At 41.9% G+C, this 22,813-nt stretch overlaps 1 protein-coding gene across 1 annotated transcript; it reads right to left on the bottom strand.

The window, feature by feature from the left end:
* Window positions 1-7,344: 7,344 nt before the first annotated feature.
* Window positions 7,345-12,954, bottom strand: LOC123449309 (probable methionine--tRNA ligase). The gene is made up of 17 exons (XM_045126475.1): window positions 12,733-12,954; window positions 12,477-12,621; window positions 12,100-12,253; window positions 11,861-12,016; window positions 11,496-11,726; window positions 11,281-11,424; window positions 10,565-10,655; window positions 9,822-9,928; window positions 9,616-9,730; window positions 9,331-9,449; window positions 9,142-9,207; window positions 8,940-9,068; window positions 8,714-8,857; window positions 8,511-8,637; window positions 8,046-8,263; window positions 7,851-7,952; window positions 7,345-7,758 (listed from the first exon to the last, which is right to left on the bottom strand). The coding sequence occupies exons 1-17, from the start codon at window positions 12,857-12,859 to the stop codon at window positions 7,528-7,530; spliced, it is 2,406 nt and encodes an 801-aa protein (XP_044982410.1). The 5' UTR covers window positions 12,860-12,954; the 3' UTR covers window positions 7,345-7,527.
* Window positions 12,955-22,813: the final 9,859 nt, after the last annotated feature.

The following is a 22,813-nucleotide window of genomic DNA, read 5'->3' as shown; positions in this document are numbered from 1 at the left end:
ATACGTTCCCAAGCTTGGGCAACATGTTCATTATCCATCTGCCTAAAATTCATAATGTTACTTCTTAACTGGATCATCTTAGCAGGCGGGTAATACTTCCCAATAAAAGCATCTTTGCACTTATCCCAAGAATCTATGCTATTCCTAGGCAAAGATTGAAGCCACACTTTAGCTCCTCCTCTCAAGGAGAAAGGAAAAAAGCTTAAGTTTAACAATATCACCATCTACTTCTTTGTACTTTCGCATATCACAAAGCTCAACAAAATTATTCAAGTGCAAAGCAGAAGCATCTCCAGCACCAAAGAATTCATCTTTCATAACAAGGTTCAGTAAAGAAGGTTTAATCTCATAGGAGGCCGCCTCAGTGGCGGGAGCAGCAATAGGAGTATAGATAAAGTCATTGTTGTTGTGACTAGTGAAGTCACACAACTTGGTGTTTTTAGTGGAACCCATAGCAGCAGCAACAACCAAGAACAAAGCAACTAAAATTTTTTGTGGTTTTTGGTATAAGACTCTAAAGCAAAAACTAGAAAGCAAACTAACAAGACTAAAAAGAAAAGGTAAAAGATAGCGTGCAACTCCCCTATCTTGAAGACTGGAGTCCCCGGCAACGGCGCCAGAAATTTGCTTGATGATGAGTTGATGGATATACTTATCGCCCCTCGTTGGTTACCCCAAGTGGAAGGTGGAGATGTAGTCAGCAGCAGATTTCCCTTACACGGGGACTGCAAGGTTTATCGAACCAGGAGGACTCCGAGGATCAACAAGTAGGTGTCCGTTGCTCTGGCGCTAGCAGAAGACGTGGACCTGCACAACATCAAATAACTTTGCTCCCAACGAGTTCAGAGAGGTTGTCAATCTCTGTGGCCTTGTAGTTTGCAAAGGATCAAAACACAAGCGGGAATAGTGATAGTGATTGGAACGAAAAAGTAAATAAAAACAGTAAATGGTGGAAGTGTAAACATTGGTGGTGATATGGACCAGAGTCCCATGATGTTTACTAGTGATGTCTCTCTCCCAAAAGACGATAAACAACAATGCTCGGTAAACAAATTACAGCTGGGCAATTGACAGAATTATAAACGCACCGCAATACTAATCATGCTACAAGAAAGTTAGAGGCTCAAAAGTAATGGACAGTATGCCAAGCCAAGTAGACCGTTTATCCACGAGCATCTACTTTCTAACCATCCACCTTGAGATACCTATCTAGAACATCTCGTTGGTTTTAAGTTGCGAGCCCCACCCATAGTGTAAACTGATACGTCTCCAACGTATCTATAATTTTTTATGGTTTCATGCTATTATCTTGTCAAACTTTGGATGTTTTGTATGCCTTTTATATCTTTTTTTGGGACTAACTTATTAACTCAGTGCCAAGTGTCAGTTCCTGTTTTTTCCATGTTTTTCACACTTTTCAGAGGAGAATTTCAAACGGAGTCCAAACGGAACGAAATTGCCAAAAAGAGTTTTTTCCGAAACCGAAAAAGATCGGAAAGCCTGAGAATTAGGGCAGGGGGCCACCAGGGACCCCACAAGCCCCCTAGCCGCGGCCAGGGGCGTGCCTCCCAGGCTTGTGGGCTCCCTGGGCCACCTCATCCCTAGGTCTTTCGCCTATAAATTCCCTAAAACCCCAGAAAAAATCAGGAGATCATCGAAAGTACTTTTCCGCCACCGCAAGCTTCTGTCTCCGCAAGATCCCATCTGGGGCACGTTCTGGTGCCCTGCCGGAGGGGGGATTCGGATACGGAGGGCTTCTTCATCAACACCATGACCTCTCCGATGATGCGTGAGTAGTTCACCATAGACCTACGGGTCCATAGCTAGTAGCTAGATGGCTTCTTCTCTCTCTTGGATCTTCAATACAAAGTTGTCCATGATCTTCATGGAGATCTATCCGATGTAATCTTCTTTTGCGGTGTGTTTGTCGAGATCCGATGAATTGTGGATTTATGATCAGATTATCTATGAATCTTATTTGAGTTTCTTCTGATCTCTCTTATGCATGATTTCATATCCTTGTAATTCTCTTCGAGTTGTGGGTTTTGTTTGGCCAACTAGATCTATGATTCTTGCAATGGGAGAAGTGCTTGGTTTTGGGTTCATACCGTGCGGTGACCTCACCCAGTGACAGAAGGGGTAGCAAGGCACGCATCGTGTTGTTGCCATCAAGGGTAAAAAGATGGGGTTTTCATCATTGGTTTGAGTTTATCCCTCTACATCATGTCATCTTGCTTAAGGCGTTACTCTGTTCGTCATGAACTCAGTACACTAGATGCATGCTGGATAGCGGTCGATGTGTGGAGTAATAGTAGTAGATGCAGAAAGTATCGGTCTACTTGTCTCGGACATGATGCATATATGTATGATCATTCCTTAGATATCGTCATGACTTCGCGCGGTTCTATCAATTGCTCGACAGTAATTTGTTCACCCACCGTAATATTTGTTATTTTGAGAGAAGCCTCTAGTGAACACTATGGCTCTCGGGTCTACTTCACACCATATTTTCAGCCTTACTCTTTTTCTTCGTTGCACTTTCCGCCTTCAGATCTCACTTTGAAATCAATCTTGAAGGGATTGACAACCCCTTTATAGCGTTGGGTGGAAGCTCTTTGTGTTTGTGCAGGTACTCTGGACTTGACGAGATTCTCCTACTGGATTGATACCTTGGTTCTCAAACTGAGGGAAATACTTACTGCTCCTGTGTTGCATCACCCTTTCCTCTTCAAGGGAAAACCAACGCAAGCTCAAGAGACGATAGAAGGTTTCTGTCGACGTAGCATAAACTCAAAGCAACGGAAAACTGCATTAACGAACTTTGCGTAAGGTAAACAATCCTTGCAACCGTGGTCACAAGCACCGTTGTTTTCTCCCTGGTGGCAACATCACATCCCCTAGTCTCATGTTTCTGTCACTCAATCTAGACATCGGGGGGCATGAACCCAGAATCATGCATAACGCTCCCTCTTGGAGTTACAATCTACTACTCAGCAAAAGCAATAAAAAGCAACGGAGAACATGCATGAAATACTCAAGAACATAATATAAAAGGAGAACCAAATATATATAACTCATCACAATCTGAACATAATCTCATAATCCATCGGATACCAGCAAACCAAGCATAGCAACAGCAGGTAAATTACATAGATGCCTTGATCATGTAGGGCAGCTCACAAGGGCTAAGCATTGAAGCACAAGATTGGAGAGAAGGCATCACATAGCTACTGGTCATGGACTCATGGTCCAAGGAGGACTACTCACGGCACGTCCGGGAATCGTCCATGGCGATGGATAAGTTCCTCGAGGTCAATCCTCCCTCCGGTAGGGTACCGAGAATAGGTCTTCTGACGCTCCCGATCTCGGAAGCGTTGCGGCGGCGGAACGGTGGAGAAATTCGCAATTCTGGATCTGTTGGAAGGGTTTTCGATCGGAGAGGTAAATATAGGCCGAAGGAGGGCACCAGAGGGCGTGGGACCCACCCAGCCGGCTTGGTGGTGCGGCCAGGAGGGAGCCCGTGCAGGGAGGCCGCCTTAGCAGGGCATGGCTCCCCTCTGGCCCACCTTGGTGCTTCATGAAGCTTCCGTCACGCTGATTTTTATATATTTTTTTCTTGGGATTTTGGGGCTCTGGAAATTGGGGTAAAAGTCCCTGCAAAAACGACATCAGTAGACAGAAACTGGCACTGGGTGTACTGAGTTAGTAGGTTAGTCCAAATATGTGTAAAAAGGTATGAAAGTGTAGCAAAACATATAACAATGCCATCCAAAAGATAATGGAACAAACAGAAATTATAGATACGTTTGGGACGTATCAACGGTCCGGACAGTTGCGGGCGGTTTGAGGGTGAGCGTTAGAGATTCCCTAACCACACCATATATGCCGAGTAAAAGAAGTGGGTGGCTATAAATGGGAAATTCATTTAGAGCCAAGTGATCAGAGCATTTACCATCGGGCTCCTCACACACTCATAATATGTTTGAATGTACGGTACGTTAGTGACCGGACACAATATTGTGATCTAGCTGCACCATATCGGCCATATATATAAGTACTGACTAGCACCCTTCATATCCAACCCATATATGGGGGAGATGGCTCTATATTTTATGCATTTTTAGATCTCGAATGTTGCATATTCTCTTCATATATTATGTCCCATTGAACCAAATAGTTGTCTAGTATGCATGATTACAGGTTTTTACACTTTCCTTATGAGCATTGCACATTTTGTGTCTTATTTTTTTATTAGTTTTCTTTTTTTTGTGCCTACGGGTATTTTGGAGCAACCTCAGACCAAGCACGGTGAAAGGAGCAAGGATGGGTTCAATAAGGAGGACTCATAATACCACACTTAGCCATTTCGGAGAGTGAAAATGACATTTTTTTTCAAAGTTCTCAAAACCAAGATCTAATAACAGAAATGGATAGGCGACCTTCATACGAATTGAACGAGCCCAAAAACGTCAAATTCTGAGTTAATGTGTAGAAATGGCGGACATTTTACTAATGAGGGGCATAATCAAAGACGGCGATTCATGCAACCGTAACTCTTCGTACGGACACCACCTCCCTCTCCAAACAGGATTCTTCTATGCTTCCCATTTTTTCCATAATATTCTTGGATAACAAGGAAGGGTTTGGGAGAGGATAAGGATATCTAGAGCCCTTGGATGGAGGAGGAGTATCCACATCAATGGAGGAGACCCGAGAAGGCCTCTTATATAAACACCTCCAACCCTAGCCGACATCAGAACCCATAATGATCCACCACAACTCCGGGAAAACTCCAAGAGGTCCTCCCCCTTGGGGGAGGCCTATCCCTCCGCAGCTCCATCTCCACCATGATGTGCAAGAGGAGAAGGCAGCACGGTCACGGTCACCACCATCACACAGCGCCGGTCCTGGCTAGGCCGTGCACGCCGATGTCCATCTCCCTGTGTGTCTCCTACTTCACATTTGTAATTTGTAAGATTGACCATGTTGATGACATCCATGAATCATTCTCCTTTGTGTTATTCATCTATGTTTGAGGTGATTTATCCAGTTCTAAGTTAAGGTATGATCTAGTATGCAAAATTAGTCTTTGTGGCATGATCCGTGTTGCACATAATGTTGGGAGACGTTATTTCTCGTGATCTTGTTATCACGTGCATGTATACTCATACTAGTATTCCACTGCCACTAAGGCACCCCTCTAGTACTAGAAAGACCGAAGCCTAGACACCGCATTTCTTTATATTCAATCCTCGAGTTAAAAAATATCCTTCTTTACTTTATGTTCTAACTTGGTTTATTTCCACATTCTAACTTGTATTTTACTTGAAACTTGTTTATTCTTGCTTCCTAGCAACCGATACATAGACTACTTCTGAATTGTGGTTTGGGTGCGAATGTAGTTGCAGGGTGGGTTGTGTCTTCCATTCGTTTCATGTGGAATTCGCCACTTATCATGAAATGCAATAGCCATGTGCCTTTGTAGGTCATCAAACTTTTTTAACGCCGTTGGCGGGGGAGCATAGCATTGGTCATTGTCTTCTCACATACATAGTTTATTTTATTAGTTGTTATTTATCTTTCAGTTTTTCCCTTAAATAAAAAATTTACTTGTCATGTCTTCTCAGATGAGTACTGAGGAAATATTGCAACAATGGTATGGAGACGATACAAGTCTATCATATATTTCTACTATTGAAGAAAATGTTCTACACCAAGAAGAATCAACAACCCCCCATCTTTATACATCGATACAAGAATTGTTAAGACTACTCGAAATATGTAAACTTCAAATAACTTGTAGAAAAATGATGGGGCCAACAAAGTACAACCTACCTTGGATGATCAAGTCTACACAGAAAAAGTTTAAAAATTCAAAAGGATGTGGATTTGCGAACATTATTCGAATACGTGAAGAAATGTTTGAAAACCAGAACGTTTTTTGAAACTTTGAAGTTTTTTACAAAACACAGACAAATTTTGAACTTGTTCAAAAAAACTAATATAATCCAAACATTTTTTGGAATACAAACAAGTTTTGAATATTTTAAATATTTTTTGAAACAATTTATGAAAGCATAAAACGTGCACACTTTTAAATTTCTGAACAAAATTTGAAAAAAAACATTATCGAAAGAAGGAACAAATTATGAAAATACTGAGCAATTTTTTGAAGCACTAACAAAGATGAGTACGTTATTTTTTTTAAACGAGAACATTTTTAAAACTAAATGTTTTTTAAACCAAGATAAGTTTTAAAACTCTAAAACAAAATTAATTTTTCAAACCGGTAACATTTTTTGAAATTCCAAACCAAATTTCAAAACACAAACATTTTTTCAAAAAACTAGAATTGTTTTCAAAACTCCAAAACAAAAATTGAAAACACGAACATTTACTAAAAATTGCAAAGAATTATTGAAACTGGAACATTTTTCGAGACTCCTCCACAAAAATTTAAAATAGGAACATATTTTGAAATTTGGAAACAATTTTAAATACAAGAACATTTTTGAATCTTCTGAAACTCCTGAACAACTTTGAGAATAATTGTTTCCAAACCAAATTTCGGAACACAAACATTTTTCAAAAACTAGAAATTTTTTCGGAACTCTAAAACAAAATTTGAAAACACAAACATTTATTTAAAAATGCAAACAATTATTGAAACTGGAACATTTTTTGAAACTCCTGAACAAAATTTTAGAAGGACAACTTTTTGAAATTTGAGAACATTTTTTGAATCTCCCAAACTAAATATGGAAACACGAACATTTTTTTAAATTAGAGAACAATTTTGAAACGACATTATTTATGGAAATCCCCATTTTCTTTTGAAAAGGTTGTGAGAATTTTGAACAAAAACAAAAAGCAACAAAAATTTCAAACATTCTGTGTGTAACTCAAACAAAATATTCAGATATCCCAATTTATTTTGAATTCCAAACATTTGTTAAAATTAGCAAACATTTATCAAAATTGTGAACATAATTTGAAAATAGGAACAATGTATTGAATTAAGAACAATATTTCAAATTTCCAAACTATTTTTTGAAAAATGTACTTGAAAACAGAAAAAGGGAATTGAAAAAAGAACAAAAGAAAAAGGAAACTGGAAAAAAAAGAAAAGCTGAAATTGGAAGAAAGTAATGTTCCAAACTGGAACAAGGAAACTGTCAAATGGGCAGGCCCAGTCGCTTCGGTAGTGTGCCTGTGCCTCCCCATGCAACGCAAGGACAATTTGCCCCAACGTGTGGCAAATAGGGATTTCCCTTAAGTTAGCCCTAAAAAAAGGAGCACTTAAGTTCAGCTGAGAAGAGATTACAGGATCCAGAACAAAGCCTGTAAAGCCAACCTTCCCTGACTGGGAAAATGCACCATCCGGCGGCACCCACTTAAACATCTCATGAGAAGACCAATGATTACATGAAGATTGTCAAAATTTTCAAAAAACAGAGTAAATCAGTAATATTAACTTCCAATGAAATCAGACAGCGATTCAGTCAGACTGCAGATTGGGCATTGTGCCTAGCGAATCGCCCCATTCGCTATCGTCTTGACCTTGCATACTCCAGCCGAAGTTGTGAATGGAACATCTTTGTAACACGCCACTAGCTCGCCGTTGCTGTGCAGATCGGCAGATAACTTCTCCCAGGTTTTGCTTTTGGCGTTGAGAGAGGCCTCGGGCTCACCAGAAAACCCGGCAAAGGTCACCCTCTCCCCAACAGCAGCGGATTCTGGAGGCTCAACCAACTCAACCTACAATTCCAAATGTCAGTTTCCACGAACCGAAGTGGCTGCTACTGTACTTTCATGATACTTTACAACAAAGAGAACCAAACGTTCCTTACCTTTGTATGGTCCTCATTTGATGCCGCCAAAACCATAGCATGTGATTTTATACCGCGCATTGCCACCGGTTTAAGATTGCAGAGCACACACACTTTCCGGTTCTGCTCATATGTACCATAAATTACAAAATCAGGGAGGCAGGACCAATCAGCATACCAATGTCGCGACTACAAATAATATTAACAAAGACAGACCTGCATTTCTTCAAGAGGGATGAATTTGACAAGGCCGCTAACCACTGTTCTTGGTGCCTCTTCTCCAACATCGATCTCTTCTACGTAAAGTGAATCAGCATCTGGATGCTTCTCCGCTTTTCTGATAAGCCCTACCCGAATATCCAGCTTGGCAACTGAGACATCCTCTGAAGTCTTTGATTTTGAACCACCAGATTGTTTCTTCTTTGAACTTCCCTCTGGATACAAAGGCAAGAGAAGAAAACTGGCCAATAAATTTCTGGAGTTATGAAACTGGTTCAGCAGAAGATAACTCGAGCGCTTCAAACATAAGAAAAGGGCGCACTCTACACCAGTGTTTCCAGGAGAACATACAAATTGCGCACAACTGAGCCACAAAGAGAAGCTTGTTTATAGATTACCACAGAAAAAAGAGCGTTCACCCATGTAATTCAGGCAAAAATTTAGTAAGAATTTCTGAAGTACCAGATAATTTTGTGCCTTTGAGCTTTTCAGCAACTTTCTTGGCCTCCGCATCAGCTTGTCCCTTTAAGATCCTTTCAGCTTGGCTGCCAGCGAATTTAATCCTAAACGCCTCAACTTCTTGATCTTTCTGAATTATTTCAAGTTACGAAATATAAAAGCATGGCCAACTAACAAATTTCATTTTAAAAAATGCAAATACGCACCAGTTCCTTAAACAGAGGGACTGGCTTCCCTATTTTGTGTCCTGCTGATACAAAATCCCAGGGTCTTTTTGCCTTGGCAGTTTCTCCTTTATCATCACAGAATGACAGATCTTCATCTGGGGACATATTTAGTTGGTGCAGCACCTTAAGAAAAGACACAAGAGTAAGTTCAGGCAAAAGGGGGTCTATTAGCAGAAACTCTGAAACATGAAAATGAGGATTATACTTCTCTAGAAAAGGAAGGCATAAAAGGCTCCAGCAGACAGGCAAGGAGATAGACAACACCAACTGAAGTTTTCATTACGATGGCACAGGTTGCTGGATCTTCCTTATAAAGCCTCCAAAACTGGCTCTCCTGTAAAGCAAAAAGATATAAAAGTGCTATTTTAAAAACACAAATGGAAACCAAGACAAAGAAATATATTTACTTGCAAATATGCATTTCCATCACTAGAAATCGCCATTGCACTCTTCAGTCCTTGTTTCAGTTTGACCTGTAGCGAAAGGAGTGAGCAGTCTGTTTTAAATCCTAGTAGCTGGCATAATGGAACAACATAAAACTAGAGAGACAATGCAGGAACTTGTGCCATTTCACATGGTTCAAGTAAATTAATTACCTTCTCCATTGCTTCAAGATAATGTTCAACCCATTTATTAGTTTTTTCAGCAAGTGTGTTGGTCAATGGATGTGACTCAGCATTAGGAGCATCAGGTATGATGGAGTCGTATCCACCTCCTACCAGAAAAGCACATCAAAAATCAACTTAAAGAAAAGTGCGGAAGAAAAGGGATGAGTATGGTAGCGAATCACAGATAATCAAGATAAATTCCAAAACACAGAAATCAACTGATAATCCTTCTAGACAGTTAGATGTCAGGTGCAAGATTCTCCAATAACTGACCAGCTGGTTTTGCAACAAAGCTTAGCACACGGTTGATGAAGTTTCCCAGGTTGTTCAGCAACTCACTGTTCAATTTAGCTTGTAAATCAACCCAAGTGAACAGTGTATCTGATACCTGAACACCCAAAACAGAAGTCACATTAAAATATTGCAATGAATGCCATCATCAGATATTTAAATCTATTGAACAAATTTTCTATACAAACCTCAGGGCGGTTCATAAGCAAGTAGTATCGCCATACTTCAGATGGAATATTAGTAATCTTCGCATCATTGCCAAAGACACCAATACCGTGACTCTTGGAAAATTTTCCTATAGATACGAGGAATAGCTATTATCAAGGGAATAAACATACATAATGTGTCAATATTACATATGAGTCTACTTTTGAATCAGACCCATGCAAAACAGTGTCGTGATCTTGCTGGAACATATATTAGTCCATAGGAATATGTTTAGCCAAACAAAAAGGATAATCAAACTGCCATAACGGCATAACCAGATGTCTTAAACCATTCATCCAATTTCATGCTAATATTCTCTGGTGGCAGGAGAACAAGTGAGCAGTGAGCATGACCCATAATGAAGACAGGACCAATACAAAGCAACAATATACATACACAAACCTACACTGCTAGTCATTCTGGGCACCGAAGAAGAAAGAGATGTGCTGAGGCTTGAAAAAGGTTTCTACTACTTCTGCAGCATGAAGTGCATCACAACACACAGTGCAAACATGGGCCAAGTTCTGGGCAATATACTCTGCAAAATAAATTGCCCTTCCAGAAGCCCAGGTCGATGAGCCTATATGCTTTACTTATAATTCTCTAGAAGGCCTATAGGAATTTCAGGTCAAGTAAATAAGAAAGTGATAACCAAGTATGAATGACTACCATGAACTGTGTGCGTCAATCAAGCGTTAGGTTCAAACAAAAATGCGGAAAGTACCTGCTTCATAGTTTAAATATTCAGTAACACTTATGGTCTTCATCATTGTCCAGTTTTCACCAGTTCCCAGTAGTGTTGAAGGGAACATGACCTGAAAATTATCTTTAAACAAATAAGTACTTCACTCAAAAAAAATACAGGTATTAAAAGAAAAGTCAGTATACACATACGCTATCCAAACATTTCAATACAGGTCGCATCAGACTGGCTTCTCAAACGACTTTTTCAATTTCTGAAAGAACTAATTACTTGAAACAAAAGCAACTTTTTCGGGCTATAACAGAAAATTCATGCCGGAATTGGCTAAAGCACATCAAATGCAACTGGCCCTCAAATACATGGGTTTGTGTGTTTGCAGCTCTTGCGTGATTTTAACTATTGGTTACAAAATAAAATAAAATATCATTATAAATAAAAATAATAATGTCAAACAATGACAGGACTCGACTGAATGGTATCCAAAACCTACCCTGCAAATTATTTGGTTGACGACATTTTGGCTTGCCAATGCCTCTTTTGGTAACTCTAGTTCATCTTTCTTGCCATATTGCCGAACTCATGGGCAATCAAAAGCTTGACAATAATTTTGGCTAGCAAATTGTTTGGTAGGTCTAACTTGGGCACAAACCAAACATGAAGCCAAATAACTACTAAATTCAGGCCCAGACAAACTTGAATAACTAAAGAAGATGTTCACAATATCATAGGCATCATACCGTGTGAAATGGAACATTATCTTTGCCCATGAACTGGAACAACTCTACATTATCAGGATCCTTCCACCACTTCTCCCAATCAGGCGTATATGATGCTGTAATTGATATGTACCCAATTGGTGCATCAAACCAGACATAGAACACCTGCAAAAAAACAGAAATGAGATAAGATAAACGCATAACAGCAGAATAATTCATATCTGATATGCTCAAACCTTGTCTTTGTACTTCTCATGTGGAACAGGAACTCCCCATTTAAGATCTCTGGTGATACAGCGTTGCTTTAACCCTTCCTTCAACCATGCGTTTGTTGCTTGAATAGCATTTTGACTCCACATACCAGCTACTGAAGTGTTGTTAATATAGTTTACCAACTTATCACTCAATAGAGGAAGCTCCAGGAATAAGTGATCTGTGTCACGAATACGTGGAGCATTCTTACAGACCTACAAAACAGAAACAGAACACGGAAGTTCATCATATGCAGTTTCACGAGGTACACACCTCATGTGCTCAGGTAAATCATAATGATACACTGAGCACAACTAAATATTTCATAAAAAGTATTGTGTATGCTTACCTTACACTTCGGATCAATTAGCTCAGTTGGGTTCAACAATTTGCTGCAGTTTTCACATTGATCACCTCTCGCAGCTTCATAGTTACAGCCTTCTGTCGGGCATCTGCCCTCCACGAGCCTATCGGCTAAGAATCGCTCACATGTGTCACAATAAAGCTGCAAAGCAGAAAAGTATTGAATAACGGAAACAGTATGTGGAGATGAATACATACAATGACCGGGCAAGGAATTAGCTGTACCTGCTGCATGGTATTCTCTGTGAGCCATTTGTTTTCCATCAATTTATGAAAAATTGCCTGGCAGACTTCTGTCTGTTCAGGAGCAGATGTCCGCCCAAACTTGTCAAACTTTATGTCAAACCACTTGTAAACCTCGTCATGGATAACATGGTACCTGCATTTTCAGCCGGGAAAGCTTACTATGAATAAAATGATTTCATTATTCATATGAACTATGAAAAAATTACTAACTAGGTGTGTAGCATATCACAGGTTACTGAAACTTATGTGCGTGCGCAGACGTAACGCAATTCAAAACAGTGTTGATAGATTTTATAGCGGTCGATTGCCGAATTCTGTACAAAGAAAAAAAAAATCGAGAGGTGAAGCTCTCTCACTTGTCACAGATCTCCTTGGGCGAGCACTTCTCCTCCAAGGCCTTGGTCTCGGTGGCCGTCCCGTACTCGTCCGTGCCGCATATGTAGATAGCGTTGTACCCCCGCAGTCGGCAGTACCGCGCGAACACGTCGGCACTGAGCACGCCTGCAGATCGCGACCGAAATCGAAACTATCAGGGGAAAAGAAACAGCAGCGAACAGCGAGAGCTCGAGGAAACAAAATTGGTGGAGATGGCACAGTAGAAGGGATGCTCACATCCGATGATGTTCCCCAGGTGCGGGACGTTGTTGACGTAGGGCAGCGCGCTGGTGATGAGTATGTTTCGGCGACCGGGGATCGGAAGCTTCGGCGGCGGCGGCGGCGGCGGTGGCGGTGACGCCATGGGGAGGGACAAGAGGGTTTAGCCGTTTAGGGTTAGGAGAATTAGCAATAGTTTTCTGTGAGTCACTGTCTCGTTGGCCTCATTAAACTATCTGTCCCTCTAGCTCTGGGACCTACCTCCCTGATGTATCGATAATATTGTAGAAAATCACGGCAATTCGTACATAGTTTGGATATAGGAAATAGTTCTGGAGCCAGAGGCCCCGTGTTACAAAGAAAGTTAGGAATTTAACTAGTTGTTAAAGATAAGAATGAACTCGTAGATAGCCTCCATGATGCCTTTGATGTTGTTTTATAGTTGTTCTCCTAAAGCTATGGTAAAACTTTGCAACAGTAACACTTTAATGACTGTTGTAACAGTAAATAACGGTTAGTCAAAGATGAATGAATCTGGGTCGTTGATCATTTGTGAAAAGGTATCCTCTGAGCTGGGTCGTTGCTTCAGTACGTCTGGTGTTCAGGTCCTGACAATGCAGCCGTCATGAGAAGCGCCTTGTCCTCGAGGCGAAAAAGCTTGTGTCCTCGGAATGTCTTGTTCAGAAATGCAGCGTCTTCCCATGTTGCATCATCTGGTGTTAGACTTTCCCTTTGGACCAAACATTGCCACATTGGTGCTTTGTTGCGTTGTATCACTCTTATGTCCAAGAATACCACTCGGATGGTCTTGACATAGCCTTCTGGAGTGATTAGAGGTACAAATGGCAGTGGAACTGCTTGCAGTCCTACATGTTTCTTGAGTTGGGTGATGTGAAACACAGAATGAATGTTAGCCCCTTTAGGTAATAGTAGTTTGTAAGCCACTTCTCTCACTTTCTCCATCACTTTGAAAGGCCCATAAAACTTGGATTTGACCTTCAATGATCCTCTTAACCCAAAAGCATTTTGTCTGTATGGTTGGATTTTTAGGTAGGCCATATCCCCTACAGCTAGTTCCCTCTCTGTTCTATTTCTGTCTGCAAAGTGCTTGATTTCACTTTGAGCATGTTCCAACTTTGCTTTCAGTCTCTGCATCATGTGTTCTCTTTCAGATATTGTGAGACGTGCCTCGGGAGATAGTGGTAGGTTGACAGAAAATTCCCCAATCTGAGGAGGTGTATACCCATAGAGAGCTTGAAATGGAGTGCATTTGAGGGAGGAATGGTAGGATGTATTGTACCATAGTTTTGCCACTGTGAGCCATTTTAGCCATTTTTTGGTTCTTGAAATACCATTCCCCTTAAGTAAGCTTCCAAGCATTGATTCACCCTTTCGGTCTGTCCATCTATTTGAGGATGTGTTGTTGTGCTGAATCTCAAGTTTACTCTAAAGGCTTTGAATAGTTCTTGGTATAGAGCACTTGTGAATATGTTGTCTCTGTCTGATATGATGCACACAGGAAGACCATGCAACTTAATGACATTATCCATCAATGCTTCAAACACAGTCTGCACTGTATAAGGATGTGCTAGTGGAATGAAATGAGCATATTTAGTGAACCTGTCCACTACCACCAGTATCACTTCTTTGCCATTGGAGTTTGGTAATGATGTTATGAAATCCATTGTGATGTGCGCCAAAGCCATATCAGGAACATGAAGAGGTTGTAGTAGTCCTATAGGATGAATATGCTCCACTTTGTTTAACTAAGAAACAGGACAGTGACTGATAAACTGTTCAATGTCTTTCTTCAAACTAGGCCAATAAAAAACTTTCTTGATTCTCTGGTAAGTTGCCTTGATACCAGAATGACCTCCTAATGGAGAGGAATGAAAAGTTTGGAGTAGTTGGTGTCTGAAAGTAGTATTTGCTCCCACATATAGTCTATGTTTATACCTCAACAGGCCATTTTGAAAAGAAAATTTGGGTGTTGTGTCAGTATTAGCAGCTACTTTCTGAAGTAACTTGTCACTATCCTTATCTCCTTGATAGTTTTTATTAACATCTTCTGTCCACTCGGGTATAACTGTTGGGGAACGTCGCATGGGAAACAAAAAATTTCCTACGCGCACGAAGACCTATCATGGTGATGTCCATCTACGAGAGGGGATTTCTGATCTATGTACCCTTGTAGATCGCACAGTAGAAGCGTTAAGAAACGCGGTTGATGTAGTGGAACGTCCTCACGTCCCTCGATCCGCCCCGCGAACCGTCCCACGAACCGTCCCGCGATCCGTCCCACGATCCGCTCCGATCTAGTGCCGAACGGACGGCACCTCTGCGTTCAGCACATGTACAGCTCGACGATGATCTCGGCCTTCTTGATCCAGCAAGAGAGACGAAGAGGTAGATGAGTTCTCCAGCGGCGTCACGGCGCTCCGGAGGTTGGTGGTGATCTAATCTCAGCAGGGCTCCGCCCGAGCTCCGCAGAAACGCGATCTAGAGGTAAAACCGTGGAGGTATGTGGTCGGGCTGCCTTGAAAAGTTGTCTCAAATCAGCCCTAATTGCTCCATATATATAGGAGGAGAGGAGGGGAGGCTTGCCTTGAGGCTCAAGGAGCCCCAAGGGCTGCGCCACCAAGGGAGGAGGAGTCCTCCTCCAATCCTAGTCCAACTAGGATTGGAAGGTGGAGTCCTTCTCTCTTTTCCCACCTTTCCTTTTTTTTTCTTTCTCTTCTTTTGGTTTTTCTTTCTCTTGCGCAAGACAGCCTTGGGCTGACCCCACCTACTTGGTGCGCCACCCCCAAGGTCCTTGGACCCTCCCGGGCGGGTGGTCCCCCCTCCCGGTAAAGATCCGGAACCCATTCGTCATTCCCGGTACATTACCGGTAATGCCCGAAAACCTTCCGGTAACCAAATGAAGTCATCCTATATATCAATCTTCGTTTTCCGGACCATTCCGGAAACCCTCGCGACGTCCGTGATCTCATCCGGGACTCCGAACAACATTCGGTAACCAACCATATAACTCAAATACGCATAAAACAACATCGAACCTTAAGTGTGCAGACCTTGCGGGTTCGAGAACTATGTAGACATGACCCGAGTGACTCCTCGGTCAATATCCAATAGCGGGACCTGGATGCCCATATTGGATCCTACATATTCTACGAAGATCTTATCATTTGAACCTCAGTGCCAAGGATTCATATAATCCCGTATGTCATTCCCTTTGTCCTTCGGTATGTTACTTGCCCGAGATTCGATCGTCAGTATCCGCATACTTATTTCAATCTCGTTTACCGGCAAGTCTCTTTACTCATTCCGTAATACAAGATCCCGCAACTTACACTAAGTCACATTGCTTGCAAGGCTTGTGTGTGATGTTGTATTACCGAGTGGGCCCCAAGATACCTCTCCGTCACACGGAGTGACAAATCCCAGTCTCGATCCATACTAACTCAACGAACACCTTCGGAGATACCTGTAGAGCATCTTTATAGTCACCCAGTTACGTTGCGACGTTTGATACACACAAAGCATTCCTCCGGTGTCAGTGAGTTATACGATCTCATGGTCATAGGAACAAATACTTGACACGCAAAAAACAGTCGCAACAAAATGACACGATCAACATGCTACGTCTATTAGTTTGGGTCTAGTCCATCACATGATTCTCCTAATGACGTGATCCCGTTATCAAGTGACAACACTTGCCTATGGTCAGGAAACCTTGACCATCTTTGATCAACGAGCTAGTCAACTAGAGGCTTACTAGGGACAGTGTTTTGTCTATGTATCCACACATGCACTGTGTTTCCAATCAATACAATTATAGCATGGATAATAAACGATTATCATGAACTAAGAAATATAATAATAACTAATTTATTATTGCCTCTAGGGCATATTTCCAACAGTCTCCCACTTGCACTAGAGTCAATAATCTAGTTCACATCATCATGTGATTTCAACGAATCCAACACCCATATAGTTATGGGGTGTGATCACGTCTTGCTCGTGAGAGAGGTTTTAGTCAACGGTTCTGGATCTTTCAGATCTGGGCGTTCTTTACAAATCTTTATGTCATCTTATAGATGCTGCTACTACGTGCGATTCGGAAATGCTCCAAATATCTACTCTACTATACGAATCCGTTTCACTACTCATAGTTATTTGGATTAGTGTCAAAGCTTGCATCGACGTAACCCTTTACGACGAACTCTTTAACCACCTCCATAATCGAGAAAAATTCCTTAGTCTATTTAGTTACTAAGGATAACTTTGACCGCTGATCAGTGATTCAATCCTGGATCACTCTGTGTACCTCTTAACAGACTTGCTGCAAGGCACACATCAGGTGCGGTACTCAGCATGGCATACTTTAGAGTCTATGGCTAAGGCATAGAAGACGACCTTTGTCTATCCTCTTTATTCTGCCGTCGTCGGGTTTTGAGTCTTACTCAAATTCACACCTTACAACGCAACCAAGAACTCCTTCTTTGCTGATCTATTTTGAACTCCTTCAAAAACTTGTCAAGGCATGCATCTTGTTGAAACTTCCATTAAGCGCTTTTGATCTATCTCCATAGATCTTTGATGCTCAACGTTCAAGTAGCGCAATCCAGGTATGCCTTTGAAAACTCCTCTCAAACAACCTTGTATGCTTTACAGAAATTCTACATTACTTCTGATCCACAATATGTCAACCACATATACTTATCAGAAATTCTATAGTGCCCCCACTCACTTCTTTGGAAATACAAGTTTCTCATAAAGCTTGTACAAACCCAAAATCTTTGATCATCTCATCAAAGTGTATATTCCAACTCCGAGATGCTTGCACCAGTCCATTAAAGGATCACTGGAGCTTGCATACTTGCTAGTATCTTTAGGATCGACAAAACCTCCTGGTTGTATCACATACAATGTTTGCTCAAGGAAACCGTCGAGGAAACAATCTTTTGACATCCTACGTGCAATATTTCATAAATAATGCAGCAACTACTAACATAATTCTAACAGACTTTTAGCATCGCTACGAGTGAGAAAGTCTCATCATAGTCAACTGTTTGATCTTGTCGGAAACATCTTTGTGTCAAGTCGAGCTTTTCTTAATAGTGACTTATCACCATCATCGTTTGTCTTCCTTTTAAAGATCCATCTTTACTCAGTAGTCCTATGACCATCAAGTAGTTCTTCCAAAGTCTACACTTTGTTTTCATACATGGATCCTCTCTCGGATTTCATGGCTTCCAGCCATTTGTCGGAATCCGGGCCCACCATTGCTTTCTCCATAACTCGTAGGTTCACTGTTGCTCAACAACATGACCTCCAAGACAGGGTTACCGTACCACTCTGCAGTAGTACACGACCTTGTCAACCTACGAGGCTTGTAGTAACTTGATCCGATGCTCGATGATCACCATCATCAGCTTTCACTTCAATTGGTGTAGGCGCCACAGGAACAACTTCCTGCGCCCTGCTACACACTGGTCGAAGTGATGGTTCAATAACCTCATCAAGTTCTACCACCCTCCCACTCAATTCTTTCGAGAGAAACCTTTCCTCGAGAAAGGATCCGTTTCTAGAAACAAATACTTTGCTTTCGGATCTGAGATAGGAGATGTACCCAACTGTTTTGGATATCCTATGAAGATGCATTTATCCGCTTTGGGTTCAAGCTTATCAGACTGAAACTTTTTCACATAAGTGTCGAAGCCCCAAACTTTCAAGAAACGACAGTTTAGATTTCTCTAAACCTCAGTCTATATTGTGTCATCTCAAAGAAATTACGCGGTGCCCTATTTAAAGTGAATGCGGTTGTCTCTAATGCATAACCCATAAACGATAGTGGTAATTCGATAAGAGACATCATAGCATGCACCATACCAAATAGTGCGTGGCTATGACGTTCAGACACATCATCACACTATGATGTTGCAGGTGGCATGAACTGCGAAACAATTTCCACATTGTCTTAACTACGTACCAAAACTCGTAACTCAGATATTCATTTCTATGATCATATCATAGACAGTTTATCCTCTTGTTACGACGAACTTCACTCCGAAACAGAATTGAACTTTTCAATATTTCAGACTTTGTGATTCATTAAGTAAATACTCTTGTATCTGCTCAAATCATCATTGAAGTAAGAACATAATGATATCCACTGCGTGCCTCCGCACCCATTGGACTGCATACGTCAAAATGTATCACTTCCAACAAGTTACTATCTTGTTTCATCTCAATGAAAACAAGGCCTTGCTCATGTGGTATGATTTGCATGTCACTAGTGATTCAAAATCAAGTGAGTATAAAGATCCATCAGCATGGAGCCTCTTCATGCAATTTATACCAACATGACTCAAGCAGCAGTGCCACAAGTAAGTGGTACTATCATCATTACCTCGTATCTTTTGGCACCAATATCATGAACATGTGTAACACTACGATCGAGATTCAATAAACCATTGAAGGTGATTATTCAAGCAAATAGAGTAACCATTATTCTCTTTAAATGAATAATCGTATTGCAATAAACACGATCCAATCATGTTCATGCTTAACGCAAGCACCAAATAACAATTATTTAGGTTTAACACCAATCCCGATGGTAGAGGGAGCGTGCGACGTTTTGATCATATCAATCTTGGAAACACTTCCAACACGTATCGTCACCTCGCCTTTAGCTAGTCTCCGTTTATGTCGTAGCTATCATTTCGTGTTACTAATCACTTAGCAACCGAACCGGTATCCAATACCCTCATGCTACTAGGAGTACTAGTAAAGTACACATCATGTATATCAAATATACTTCTTTCGACTTTTGCCAGCCTTCTTATCTACCAAGTATCTAGAGTTGCTCCGCCTCAGTGACTGTTCCCCTCATTACAGAAGCACTTAGTCTCGGGTTTGGGTTTAATCTTGGGTCTCTTCATTAGTGCAGCAACTATTTTGCCGTTTCACGAAGTATCCCTTCTAGCCCTTGCCTTTCTTGAAATTAGTGGTTTTACAAACCATCAACTATTGATGCTCCTTCTTGATTTCTACTTTTGCAGTGTCAAACATCACGAATCGCTCAAGGGTCATTGTATCTATCCTTGATATGTTATAGTTCATCAAGAAGCTCTCACAGCTTGGTGGCAGTGACTTTGGAGAACCATCACTATCTCATCTGGAAGATTAACTCCCACTTGATTCAAGCGATTGTCGTACTCAGACAATCTGAGCACACGCTCAACGATTGAGCTTTTCTCCTTTACTTTGTGGACAAAGAATCTTGTTGGAGGTCTCGTACCTCTTAACAAGGGCACAAGCATGAAATCACAACTTCATTTCTTTAGAACATCTCTTTTGAAACGTCTTCGGCGCCTTGCTTCTAAGCCATTAAGTATTTTGCACTGAACTATCGTGTAGTCATCAGAAACGTGTATGTCGGATGTTCACAGCATCCACAGACGACGCTCGAGGTGCAGCACACCGAGTGGTGCATTAAGGACATAAGCCTTCTGCGCAGCAACGAGGACAATCCTCTGCAAAGTTTGCTACTATCAACTTTCAACTAAATTTTCTCTAGGAACATATAAAAACAGTAGAGCTATAGCACAAGCTACATCGTAATTCGCAAAGACCATTAGACTATGTTCATGACAATTAGTTCAATTAATCATATTACTTAAGAACTCTCACTCAAAAAGTACATCTCTCTAGTCATTTGAGTGGTACATGATCCAAATCCACTATCTCAAGTCCGATCATCACGTGAGTCGAGAATAGTTTCAGTGGTAAGCATCTCTATGCTAATCATATCAACTACACGATTCATGCTCGACCTTTCGGTCTCATGTGTTCCGAGGCCATGTATGCACATGCTAGGCTCGTCAAGCTTAACCCGAGTGTTCCGCGTGTGCAACTGTTTTGCACCCGTTGTATGTGAACGTTGAGTCTATCACACCCGATCATCACGTGGTGTCTCGAAACGAAGAACTGTCGCAACGGTGCACAGTCGGGGAGAACACAATTTCGTCTTGAATTTTTAGTGAGAGATCACCTCATAATGTTACCGTCGTTCTAAGCAAGATAAGGTGCAAAAAGGATTAACATCACATGCAATTCATAAGTGACATGATATGGCCATCATCACGTGCTTCTTGATCTCCATCACCAAAGCACCGGCACGATCTTCTTGTCACCGACGTCACACCATGATCTCCATCAACGTGTCGCCATCGAGGTTGTCGTGCTACTCATGCTATTACTACTAAAGCTACATCCTAGCAATATAGTAAACGCATCTGCAAGCACAAACGTTAGTTTAAAGACAACCCTATGGCTCCTGCCGGTTGCCGTACCATCGATGTGCAAGTCGAATTTAACTATTACAACATGATCATCTCATACATCCAATATATCACATCACATCATTGGCCATATCACATCACAAGCTTACCCTGCAAAAACAACTTAGACGTCCTCTAATTGTTGTTGCATGTTTTACGTGGTGACCATGGGTATCTAGTAGGATCGCATCTTACTTACGCAAACACCACAACGGAGATATATGAATTGCTATTTAACCTCATCCAAGGACCTCCTCGGTCAAATCCGATTCAACTAAAGTTGGAGAAACCGACACTGGCCGGTCATCTTTGAGCAACGGAGTTACTCGTAGCGATGAAACCAGTCTCTCGTAAGTGTACGAGTAATGTCGGTCCGAGCCGCTTCGATCCAACAATACCGCGGAATCAAGAAAAGACTAAGGAGGGCAGCAAAACGCACATCACCGCCCACAAAAACTTTTTTGTTCTACTAGAGATTACATCTACGCATGAACCTAGCTCATGATGCCACTGTTGGGGAACGTCGCATGGGAAACAAAAAAATTCCTACGCGCACGAAGACCTATCATGGTGATGTCCATCTACGAGAGGGGATTTCCGATCTACGTACCCTTGTAGATCGCACAACAGAAGTGTTAAGAAACGCGGTTGATGTAGTGGAACGTCCTCACGTCCCTCGATCCGCCCCGCGAACCGTCCCGCGATTCGTCCCACGATCCGCTCCGATCCAGTGCCGAACGGACGGCACCTCCGCGTTCAGCACACATACAGCTCGACGATGATCTTGGCCTTCTTGATCCAGCAAGAGAGACGGAGAGGTAGATGAGTTCTCCGGCAGCGTGACGGCGCTCCGGAGGTTGGTGGTGATCTAATCTCAGCGGGGCTCCGCCCGAGCTCTGCAGAAACGCGATCTAGAGGTAAAACCGTGGAGGTATGTAGTCGGGCTGCCTTGAAAAGTTGTCTCAAATCAGCCCTAATTGCTCCATATATATAGGAGGAGAGGAGGGGAGGCTTGCCTTGAGGCTCAAGGAGCCCCAAGGGCTGCGCCACCAAGGGAGGAGGAGTCCTCCTCCAATCCTAGTCCAGCTAGGATTGGAAGGTGGAGTCCTTCTCTCTTTTCCCACCTTTCCTTTTTTTTTCTTTCTCTTCTTTTGGTTTTTCTTTCTCTTGCGCAAGACAGCCTTGGGCTGACCCCACCTACTTGGTGCGCCACCCCCAAGGTCCTTGGACCCTCCCGGGCGGGTGGTCCCCCCTCCCGGTAAAGATCCGGAACCCATTCGTCATTCCCGGTACATTACCGGTAATGCCCGAAAACCTTCCGGTAACCAAATGAAGTCATCCTATATATCAATCTTCGTTTCCGGACCATTCCGGAAACCCTCGTGATGTCCGTGATCTCATCCGGGACTCCGAACAACATTCGGTAACCAACCATATAACTCAAATACGCATAAAACAACGTCGAACCTTAAGTGTGCTGACCCTGCGGGTTCGAGAACTATGTAGACATGACCCGAGTGACTCCTCGGTCAATATCCAATAGCGGGACCTGGATGCCCATATTGGATCCTACATATTCTACGAAGATCTTATCGTTTGAACCTCAGTGCCAAGGATTCATATAATCCCGTATGTCATTCCCTTTGTCCTTCGGTATGTTACTTGCCCGAGATTCGATCGTCAGTATCCGCATACTTATTTCAATCTCGTTTACCGGCAAGTCTCTTTACTCATTCCATAATACAAGATCCCGC

This window comes from Hordeum vulgare, chromosome 4H, assembly GCF_904849725.1.
Source record: "Hordeum vulgare subsp. vulgare chromosome 4H, MorexV3_pseudomolecules_assembly, whole genome shotgun sequence".
NCBI lineage: Eukaryota > Viridiplantae > Streptophyta > Magnoliopsida > Poales > Poaceae > Hordeum > Hordeum vulgare.
Note: the sequence above shows the minus strand (reverse complement) of the source record. Positions and strands in the feature narration are given on the sequence as shown.

Bases quoted from the DNA above. Each gene is read 5' to 3' on its own strand.
- LOC123449309 (XM_045126475.1), bottom strand. From the start codon at position 12,859: ATGGCGTCACCGCCACCGCCGCCGCCGCCGCCGCCGAAGCTTCCGATC. The intron at 9,069-9,141 runs GTAAATATATTT...TTTGCTTTACAG, and splicing joins ATGGAAATGCATATTTGCAA to GAGAGCCAGTTTTGGAGGCT. The intron at 8,638-8,713 runs GTGCGTATTTGC...GAAATAATTCAG, and splicing joins TCCCTCTGTTTAAGGAACTG to AAAGATCAAGAAGTTGAGGC.